The sequence below is a fragment of the Diuraphis noxia genome, unplaced genomic scaffold, assembly GCF_037042655.1.
Source record: "Diuraphis noxia isolate RWA-SAM2 unplaced genomic scaffold, SU_Dnox_SAM2 contig0003, whole genome shotgun sequence".
NCBI classification, from domain to species: Eukaryota; Metazoa; Arthropoda; class Insecta; order Hemiptera; family Aphididae; genus Diuraphis; species Diuraphis noxia.
In genome coordinates this window covers 56,762,763-56,774,696 of record NW_028301713.1, presented here as the reverse complement: position 1 = coordinate 56,774,696, position 11,934 = coordinate 56,762,763, and the positions used below count along the sequence as shown (strand labels likewise).

The 11,934-nt window shown below is 28.6% G+C and overlaps 1 protein-coding gene across 3 annotated transcripts; it reads left to right on the top strand.

Moving 5' to 3' along the window:
• The first annotated feature begins 224 nt into the window (after nt 1-224).
• Tasp1 (Taspase 1) lies at nt 225-11,277 on the top strand. Of its 3 annotated transcripts, XM_015514421.2 has the most exons (10): nt 227-452; nt 547-635; nt 780-847; nt 904-1,175; nt 2,404-2,483; nt 2,566-2,633; nt 2,702-2,818; nt 3,761-3,947; nt 4,023-4,162; nt 5,354-5,508. In XM_015514421.2, exons 2-10 carry the CDS (start codon nt 608-610, stop codon nt 5,423-5,425), a joined length of 1,032 nt encoding a protein of 343 aa, XP_015369907.2. In that variant the 5' UTR covers nt 227-452; nt 547-607; the 3' UTR covers nt 5,426-5,508. The 3 variants fall into 3 exon arrangements, with proteins under 3 accessions (XP_089081060.1, XP_015369907.2, XP_089081059.1); XM_089224934.1 differs by lacking the exon at nt 5,354-5,508 and adding an exon at nt 10,954-11,277 and having other exon boundaries at nt 225-635; XM_089224933.1 differs by having other exon boundaries at nt 227-635.
• Nucleotides 11,278-11,934: the final 657 nt, after the last annotated feature.

Genomic DNA, 11,934 nt, shown 5'->3' with positions numbered 1-11,934 from the left:
TAAGATATAATTATAATATTATATAATTAATATATCTTAATTCGTGTCCCAGCCTCAAGTGTGGCTAGAACCCCATTGGCTACATAGCAACATCCGTGCGCACATTATCTATATTCTAATTTGAATAAGTTAAATATTATATTATATATAATACGTACATTATGATATTATACCATGATTTATGGCGCCAAATAATTTCTGTTAGTTATCAACCATATTATAAAAGTGATAATCAGAAATTAACTCCCGAATTCTAATCTAAATAATATTTGTTCTTCATTTCTTATGAAAAAAAGTCTTGAAGACCTGTTGTAGTCTCAATCTCAAGTTTCAAAGACTACTGTAGCCGCACTATTCCCACACAACCACAGAATTTATACATTATTTTATTTTATTTATATTGAATATTTTATGCCTATTAATTATTATTATTCAGACCATTACGAAAATAGGTATTAAATATATTTTATATTATTCTAATATTATAACGTATTAAAATAATAAATCTTCAATTTACATGTAATGATATTCATTCAAATTTAAAAGCTATGTTGAATTTAATGTGCAAGATAATATTTAAAACTATTTAATGAGAAATTAAAGTAACATGGACTGCGTAATTGCTGTTCACACTGGTAAGATATCAAATACTTATGATGAACCAAGTAAAATGGTAGTTAGAGTTTAATATTGCAATGTGTATTTTAATCAAAAAATTGTCTGATACTCTGTATGTTCTTGATACTCAACCAAACTGATTTATTACTATTTTTGAATAGGTGCGGGATATCAAAAAACAACTAAGGAAGCAAATTATAAAAAAATATGTTTGAAAGCTTGTAAAAAGGTTGGTAAATATTATAGCACAATTGAAATGAGCTTATATCAATGTTATTTTTTTAGGGATTGGAAGTACTAAAAAATAATGGATCCGCGCTAGATGCAGTTGCAGTAGCCACTATGGTTTTAGAAGATTCTCCGCTAACTAATGCTGGTTATGGATCTAATTTAACGTGGAATGGAGCTGTGGAATGTGATGCAAGTATTACAGATGGATCAAATATGCATTATGGAGGTGTTGGTGCTGTTTCTGGTATAAAAAATCCAATCGCTCTTGCCAAACTAATTTGTGAAAAACAAAATTTAAAAATGTCATTTGGAAGAATTCCTCCATGGTATATAAATTATAGATAATAACCGATAATCTTTTTTTTACTGTTATCTTTTTTAAGTTTTAAAAGTATAGTATATTTTTACTACTGAGCATGAAATAGAACTTATGCTGGGTTACATGAATAATTACTAAACATTCAATTGATAAATTGTGAGTTAATGATCTCTTAAATATGATTGGCCCATTAAGTTTTATTGATCCATTAAATTAATACATTTTTCATGCATCTGGTTTTAGTTCTTGGTTTACTCTTAAACTCAGTTGCTTATATAAAAATAATTTTTGGGGTGGATTGTAATATATAGCAACTAACAATAATGATCTAGCATCTAGAGGCTACTATGTATTTAACAGTTGAGACTGTAAGTTTGGAAGGGGCTGCAGCCCACTGGCCACCCCCAATATATTCACCACCGCTTATACTAACAAATCATTTTTAATTAGGTATATTTGTATGCAATAGTGAATAGATGACATTATTCTAAACAAGCTTCTTGAAATATTTGTCTGAGATAAATAATAGCAATTATAAATACATTTTTCATATCATAATTAGTGTATTACTATTTATAACTTCATTCTACATTCCATACATTATATATTTTGTTAAAAATAAATAGTAGGTAAATAATAATCATTGCAGATTTATTATTTTGTTGTCTGTATTTTTAAAAGCCAAGTGATTGACACAGTGTGCTCAATACTGGCTGTGCCCAGGCTAAGCAAAAAAAGACGAATGGCAACCCTACATTATAGTACTATAATTTTTAATTGAATACATTTTACCTATAGTATAAGTAGTGTTATTTTCTTTCTCATTTAAGGTTGAATTTAAATTAATTTTGAGATTTTAACTAACTAACCTAACCTATCATAATTTTCATTGATATTTTAGTATATAATATAGTTAATTTAGTAGATATGAATTAATATTTTTTCAATTTGTATTTAATACTTTCGCTGGCCATAGTTGGTAATTCTTTGTATACCTATTAGAATATAATTTAATTACATGGAGTAAAATGAGGTCAACTCAAAATCGTATTTTCAATATAGATCTGAAAAAGGTAATTCCTTTTGCATTTTTTTTTATTTCTGAACGGGTGATGCATTAAATAATTATTTTAATTTTTTACTATGAATATGAACAATTTTGTCTGAATTCAAATATTTATATTTTCTGGTTCGATTAAAATATATTTTCATACAAATTATTTTTCTCAATTAAGTTTACTTGTTGGTCTCGGAGCTCATGAATATGCTATAGCAAACAATATAGTAGCTGTTGATCCATTTAGTTTAATTTCAGGTATAGTGATATTTTTCAATCTATATTATTTATTACCTCTCAATGTTCTGTGCCTTATGAGTATATTGTTAAATTGTTTTAGAAAAATCAAAAAGAGACTTTGTTCACAATAAATATAAAGTTATGAATCAAAAGTACAGTAATTGTCAAGTAACTTTAAAATATAAACGTCAATTTAAAAAAAAATTTTTACTGAATCGTATTATTGTATTTCATAGGTGGAAAACCGTAGATTAGATACTGTAGGTTGTGTTGGTATGGATAAGTTTGGAAATGTTGCTGCATCATCTTCTAGTGGTGGAATCTTATTGAAACAAGATGGTCGCGTTGGACAAGTAAATTGTATTAATATTTTAACCATAGCAATAATAATTTGTTTATTAATTTTTATTATAAACCCAATGTAGAATGTTTTATAAAAAATTACAGATAATATTAAAGTTTGAAGTTCTATTTGGGTAGAATTTTTAAAACTTATAAATTATTGCAAATGGTTTTGAATTTGAGAATGCATACAATTTTTAATTTTTATTCCTAAAGTTCAAATAATTAACATAAGATTTCATTATGTTTTTATTGAGATATCAAAGGTTAAGCATAAAGATATAGGTATGAATATGTTATTGGTGTTTAAAGTTCAAGTTTCAACCATTTCAGACGTACAATAGGTAATGAAAACGATTTATCTTACACATCAATTTTAGTTAATTTGTTGTTTTTCAAAAAATATTAATAATTTAAACTTGAAACTTCATCAGCTCATTATGTATATTACCTATTTTTTTTCTATTCACTAGATTTTATTAGATTTTAACTGTAATATATGAGGCGATGGTGGTCCATACATGTTTAAACATAGAGATTTCAACTAAAGATAAAAATCTAATATGTCTGTATTAGAAATAATACAACCAAGGGGAGGGGTGTATAGAATTTAGAACCTCTTCTTGCTTGTGTTTGTGTCACTGCATGTACTATTTGACAAATAGTAGCTGGTAGCTGACAGGTGAGTTATTTCCTTTGCTGTTCTACATAATACAGTTAGGTGAATCTAGAGATATGATAAAAAAAAAAGTAAATATAGCTCTTGTGGGAAAGCAATATTTCAGTCATAATGACTCAAACTAGTCAAACTGATCCTCATGCCGCAATCGTCATCAACTCGAAATAGTACCTTTACAACCCTTGCTACACAATATACTATAGATCTATTGTGATTTGTAAAGAACCTATTAAAAATCTACTATATGTAATGTTTCACTGTAATAATTTTTCAGGCTGCTTTATTAGGATCAGGATGTTGGGCCCAAAATATGTCTAATGGCGTTGCAACTGCAGTAACAACTTCTGGTTGTGGTGAACATCTGATTAAAACAAACCTAGCTAAAGAAATATCTAGACAACTTTTTAATTGTTCTTGCCCTACAATCGCGATTAATAAATGTTTTAATGAAGATTTTATACGTTAGTTATCTGTTACAACCAAATTTTTTGTTTGATACAGTTATATACCTTAACATAAGAAATTTATTTTTCCAGATTCACCAATATTAAGAACTTCTAATGAAAAACTTGCAGGAGCCTTAGTATTATATAAAAATAAAGATTATTGTGAAATTTTAAGTGCACACACTACAAAATCAATGTGCATTGCCTATGCTACTGAAAATCACAAAAATGTATGTATTCATTTTCAAGTTGTGATCATAATTCATTGGCTAATCGATAAATGTTGACTATTTTTAATGGTATTTAATAAAATAAAATTGATATGAATAAGTTGTGAGCATTGGCTCAATAGGAACTCACACTAAATATGATTATTATTTTATGTGTGAACATCAAATGCTTTACGTGTGAAATGGGTTATATATTGTTCAATAACAATTAAATAATATGCCATATTTATAATAAGTAGGGCTCGGATGTTGTTGCACTAAACATTTTATAAAATTGATTGCATTAATGCTGTGAAAAAAACCCAAAATTGCAATAAAAAAATATTTTGTACCAAAAAAAATATATTAACAAATTATTTTATGAAATGGATTAAGTCATTTTATTAAGTAATATTATTAAGTTTTATTAGATAGGTTTTAAACGAGTAGATAATAAAAAAGATTGTCAGTTGTCATTAAAAATCTGGTAAATTGTGCGGTCTTCTTATTTTTTCAGAAATCTACAAATAATTTTATCAAAATTTAAAACTTTTTATTTAAACTATTTTTGATTTGTTTTTTTTTTTTAAAAACCTTACCTTACCTTAAAAATTATTGCACTGTATAATCTAACAAAAAAAAATGAAAACATAAAAAAATGTATAAAATTGCATTGAAAATGACGACAATCAACAAAATTGAAAAAAGGTCAAAAAGTTGCATTTACATTTTTTATATATTAATTGGTACTCGTTTGAAATAAATGTATAACTTACTTAGCAACGAATCCGAACAGTAGAAAAAAAATTGCAAATGCAACAACATCCGAGGCCCAATAATAAGTAATAACTATGATCTAGTGATCTAGTCGATAACCAATGTTAACCATACATATGAATAAAAATGTATTTAATTTTTGTCATCCTAAACAAAATTCGGGTATGAGCCACTTTATAGCTGCATAAATATGGGTTGAATACAGAAGCTAAAACACCCTACCTAAAGTTTCAAGAAATCTATTGATATAACTTTAATTGAAATTGGTCAAGTAGTTTTTGAGATTAGGTGTTAGTAACTTTCGTTTATTATAGTAACGTGTTTTTGATAATTTAAAAAGTTACTATCATACAATTTTTAGGAGAGGTTGCATAATATAGACGTTTACAAAAGTTAGCAAAAGTTTTGATGAAATCATATATTTATATTTTTTAGAGTTTTATGAGCCGTTTAATGACAAATACTTTGCCAGGAACAAGTGTAATGGTACAAGGTTATCCTGTATAAGTATTATTGAGAAAAAGAGTTGAAGTTTATAAATATTATATTCCTTGATGAAATAAAGTTGATTTTAATTAACCAAAAAATAATTTTATTGTACTATTGTGTTGTTATTAAATGAACCTTATATTAATACTGTTAATGTATCCTAATATCAAACTTAAAATTAAGAATATTGTTTGTTTACCAATACATTGGTATCTTTTACAATATTTAAATTTTATTGAAATAGAATATGGGAATATTGCATATTAAAATGATTATTCTATCAAACATTTGTATGAAAATGCTGTATCTTAAAATTTTATAGTATGTCGAATCATTTAAACATTATTGTCATGGACTTGTTATTAAATTCAAAAATAATAACAACTGTTCTGAAAAGAGGTTTATGGGAGACTCCGGCATAGGCAGAAATCCATAGAAATTTCTGGGGGGGCTTAATTAACTAAAAAAAAAATTTGGGGGCTATTACAATATTTGAGGGGTTAAGCACCCCCAATTTCCGGCTATGGACCACAGATTATATGCATTTACATATATTCTGTATATGCAATTGCATATAAATAATAAATATAAAATCATCTTTTTCTACCAGGTATGCATATTTTATTGATTTGTGATGTAAATGGCGTATAATCAAATTTTTATACATGAAGACACACTGATAAAATGTGTTAAAAAAACAACAAACGATTTTCTACAGCAGCTGTCATCATATAATCTTGATTACCTAACAAAAGTCTTATAGTGAAAGAATCAGACTCTGGGTAATTCTTTGGCCCCTTCCCAGTATTTAACCCCTACAGGCTACAGAATGGTTAAAAGGTATAGAAATTTAAAAAAAATGATAAACTTGATAGAGGTTCCTTTGAACGATTTATTTTTATTTTTTCATTACATAATATATAGTATAAAGATTATTATTATTTTGAAAAAAAAAATAAACTTACAATATATTATATATTGATAAGTTATAAGTTTATAACCAATGAGTTATCCTCCTAATTCATATCAACGCAGAACCGAACCTATAGTTATTATAATTCACCGTGCACAAAGAATGTATCTTTCAAAATTTAAATAGTTAATACAATTTTAGTAAAGAATTGAAAATTTAAAACATGGATTCTCATAAATAGTTTATATATATAAATATATATTATACTTTTACCAAAAATATCTAAAATAATATACCTATAAATACAGTGACTTTTGGCAGACATTTCATTTTAAAAACCCAAAAATAACGATTATGTGTATATTTATTTATAATTTACTGTAGATAATACAAATACCTTATAATAAAATTAATCATTTTAAACACTAAACAGTAATCATCTTCGGTCTGAAATGTTTTCGTATATACAACGATTTTATTATATCATTGCATTCAAGTTTAATATATTCGTCACAATGCTTCTCTAGACCCCGATTTTTTAAAATTTAATTCGTAGACAAATAAACTGGACTTTATTTAGGACGAGTAGTTTATGAGTTATATGTATATAAATGTTAGACAAGCGGAGTAGTGGACAAACATTTTGCGGGGTAACCCCGTATCACTCCACTCTGCCAATCTAAACTTTAAATACTTATAACTCAAAAACTACTAGCCAATTTGATTTTTATGTATCAAAATACTTAGAAAAATATTCTGCTTTGGAATATGAAATTAAAACTCTATGTTGTCATTCAAAAAAGTAAAAACTTAAAAGTGATAAGGATAAAAAATATTTAAAAATATAATTTTTTAATAAAGACGTTGGTTATTTAACAACTTGAAACCATGTAAAAAAATATTTTGAAAAAAGTAAATACTTTTCGAGATAATTAGTGTACCCACTTAAAAGAATCACCCTGTATATTATAAAATGTATTACATTTTACATTTTATATGTTACTATTTATATTACTATTAATACATTGTAAATATTTACACATTGTTTTTCATATAAATAAACATATTATTTTATACATTAGAAAATACAATTATCATCGACCTCTTGCAAGGCTACTTGGTAGTTGGCACCGTATGTCTGCTGGCTATGTATAGAATAGACCGATCGGCCGCAGTCTAAGAAATACCGCCGCAGCAATTGTTGTGGCGAATCAAACGTCTCGGCCTCCATAAAAGACGGAGGACTGAGGAGGAAAATCATACGTTAATCAGGATACAACATTTTCTGGGGCGGGCGTAGAATAAGAAAATGCCGACACAGTCACACAACATTATGTCATAATGGTTGCGGTGACGGTTGTAATATCGTATGGAATAGTGCCAATCCAACATATAACTCCGGCAGAGGTGGTAGAGGATAATATGAAAACTCCAACTCAACTACAAGGCGTGATGACGGAGGTGATGAAAAATGTGGAAAATAATGCTGGTCCCACAAACACTGAGGTGGCATCTTAAATGGTGTTTCAAACACCGTCTCTATATAAGCAAGAAAATGAATATAATATTCTCAATAATTAACAAATATACACAATTTTCTAAATATTACATGTCGAAAATGGCGAGAAAATCGAAGTCAAAGGATTATCTATTGTGCATTAGCGCAGTACCTATAAATACCTAGCTACGTCTACGCCGAATGAACGAATGAACACATCCATCATCATCGCTCTTTGAACAGGAATTAATTGAAGTATTTTAAAACAAGATACTGTTTAACTGCAGGTTGTCTGTCTATTAATGCTTTTCTGTTTTGTTCGTTGAAATCATTCGAATCATTAATCGTCTGAGACAAAAATTAGATGATATTGTATACGACTAGCTAATCCCGCGTGTGCACTCCGTTGCCCGTAAAAAATAACCATATAATTGCTCAATTGTAGTTACTTAAGTTTATACAATATTACCTCACATCGACAATATTATACAAATTATTTTCTATAAATGTCCCGCCCGTCGTTTCCCATGTCCAGGATTTGACGCCTCTTTAAAATGCCAACTCTAAACTTTCTTCGATTTGTTATTTAATATTCAGTGTTATAGTGTTTTTTAAGCTTAAAAAACGTAGTCATTCATCATATAGAATACTTTCTAAGTGTATTCTTATTTAGTGTTAAGAAGGTACCACGAAAATGAAAAACCCCAATCTATTATTTAAACTCTACTATGGTCAATCAGTTTAAAGGACACGTTCAGTATTTAAACGTATATATTATATCCTCAAAAAATCTACTTCGGAGAAGTAAAAAAGGCTTTCTGTGCGTAAGTTGAAGAGATTGGGAGAAAAGATAGAACTTTGGTGTTAATAAAGATGTGAAATCAATACCCAAATTATGTGCCTCAACTTGAAAAAATATCTTATTCAAAAAAATGTCAAGATGTTCAACTGTACAAACATTGAAAAAAAATATTAGCACAGAACGGCGTGAATTACAGATAATCAACAAAAGTTCTAGTCAGACAGTTAAACTCGTAAACAACTAAACAAGTCAACAACTCCGATTTATGGGTAATTCATTATTATTGTACGCCGTTCTGTGCTAATATTTTTTTCAATGTTTGTACAGTTGAACATCTTGACATTTTTTTGAATAAGATATTTTTTTAAGTTGAGGCACATAATTTGGGTATTGATTTCACTTCTTTAATAAGCTCCAAATTCTATTTTTTCAACCGTGGCCCTTTTTGGCACAGAACTTTGAGATTGATTTCACATCTTTATTAACACCAAAGTTCTATCTTTTCTCCCAATCTCTTCAACTTACGCACAGAAAGCCTTTTTTACTTCTCCGAAGTAGATTTTTTGAGGATTTCAATTATTTTTTCGAAGTACGTTTTACTTTGATATCTCGGGACAATTTAATTATTTTGTAATATATAATACGAGTGAGAGGTCCGAGCGCCGAGACGAAACTTAATGTATAATAGTCACGTTATCGGTCGGTGTGCTGTTACTTATGCACAGAATATAATATTTTTTTATATTAATAATACAATTATTTAATAATAATAATTATTATTATAGTACTAAAATAGTTATAATAGGTACATATAATAGCTCCCTATAACATAAGGAGTTGCACCGCACGTAGCTGTTGTTTTGTATAACAATAAACCGCGTAAAATAATGTACAATGCAGGAGACGACGAGACCACGGTAGTATGTTGAATGTTCCGCGGCGTTCGCAGAGTGAATAGCTTGTTGTTGTGTATGAGGTTCGCGGTACGGTAGCGGTACTGCGCGTGGCGGTTGCTACGGTGTTGGAAGGGGAAGTTTGGGCGGCCGCATCTCGCCGTACGACGGAACGAAAGAAAAGACCCACAAAACTGCAGTTTTTAGCTCTGTCTCTCTCGCACTCCGCATTCAACCAACGCGTGCGAGTGAGAGGTCCGAGCGCCGAGACGAAACTTAATGTATAATAGTCACGCTATCGGTCGGTGTTACTTATGCACAGAAAGGACTAAGGAGTCTCTAGCGAGACTCTTCGATCACGCTATCGGTCGGTGTTACTTATGCACAGAAAGGAGTCTCTAGCGAGACTCTTCGATCGATAAAGCTGGTCGCCCGTCATGACTTTGCCCACAAAATTTTAATATGTAATATTACCTACTATAAAAAAAGAATTGAACAATTTAATTTAATGTGGAAAATTTAAATACTTAAATACTGAAAATGTAACCAAAAAAAAAATTTTCTTTTACTAATGGCCTAGTTGTCGATGTATTTTGATCAATAAAAAAAAAATAAATAATTCATGACAATTTTATTAGGTATAAAACTTCTCTGTATTTAAATTATAAACTACATAATATTTTGATGTATTTCTTCTTTGATGGCAAAATAATTATTATACTTGAGGGCGCGTGCTGACTCGAACATGCCACATAAAATTGTCTCTGTGAAAAACAATCTTTCCTTACATCAATCTGACATTGATATTCCGACGATCCCTGAAAATGTCAAGGTTTGATCTTGTCATTATTTATCGTCACAGGTATTAAAATATACTTTGACAGGAAACTTCAGCCAGGCCTGGATTGCAGGACAAATTCGGCCCATCGAGTTTTTTGTGCTTTATCGGTCCACTTGCAGGCACTTACAATCTTACAGTGGTGGTCCTACGGGGGGGGGGGGGTGGATCGCCCCCCTTGATTATAAATATAAAATTATTACATGCAATTTGGCATAATTCTAGTTTAGCAACCTATCGATTTTTAAAATTTTTTTTTCCAAAATGTGTGTTTTACGGTGCTTTATAAGAATATAAAAAAAAGCCCGCTTAAACTTCGTTTTGAAGTAATTGACGAAAAACTTCAAAAACTTCATTTTTTCGTCACGCACATTAAAAAAAAAAAAAATACTTACAATTGAATATTTTTAATTTTTTTTTTTTATGTGTAGTTTTAGCGTTTAATAAATTGGTAATATCAAAACTTAACTAAAATATAAACTTTCAATGAAAATGCCATGCATCTACATAATTTATTTTAAAATTACACTAATATGTAAAAATTGCGTAAAAATTTAAAATACCTGTTTTCTCCTTCTTTAATTTTTTTTTTTGTTTTTTAGGCCGCTTTTGAAAACTACACAGAATTTCAAATTATTTCGACAACATGTACATAGACACAAAAAAAAAGGACAAATCATTGTAAAATCAATACATTCATCGCTCCACTCAGAATCTAAAATGTATATTTCAAAACTAACTTGAGTAACAAATTAAATTAAAAAATGTTTGTATGCCTCTTACAAAGTTCCGACATTTATGATTTATTAATTTTGGGTTATTCGCCTTTTGGCTTTTATTCTACTAACCGAATGTAATAAATGTAAATTATACAGTGGCGAATGCTGAGTCCGACGTTTGGGCATTCTTGTTTATCATAATGTACTATAGTTTTATTAAATTTATTGCTAATAAAATATAATACATAAATATGTAGTCATTTATAAATAAGAGTTTTATTTAATATGTAATACAATAGTATTTACTTAAATAATTTTAATTGAGACTTGACTAACTCTTTTAACTTAAATTAGTTACTTACCTTCATATTTTTTTTTACTTATAAATGAAATCAATTCTTCTTTCTTTTACGACAAATTTTTCCGTCACTTTATTGTAAAAATCAGGCCACATTTTTAAGTCTTCTAATACATTTTTCTCATCAATATTATTGCAAGAGAAGATAGTCGAACTTGACCTTGAGTAGACCTATAATATGTTTTTATTCTTTTGAGGGCAGACAATTTTCTTTCCGTTGATGCTGTTGTACTTGCACTTGGAATAGCTAAGTATAGTTTCTTTAAATTCATAAATTTAATTATTTCGAAAATTGGTTTATTTTTAAAATCAGCTTAAATTAAAATACTTAAATTTAAAATTTAAAGCCAGTCATTGTTTAAGTAAAATGTAAAACTACACCAATAATGTGTTGTGCTAGAGTACTACTGTCTGTGTAACAATTTAAGGTAATTTTCATCATATTAGTTGTTAACAGTACCAAGAACAAAGACCCAAGCTTTAAGATCTACAGAAAGCTGCAGCTA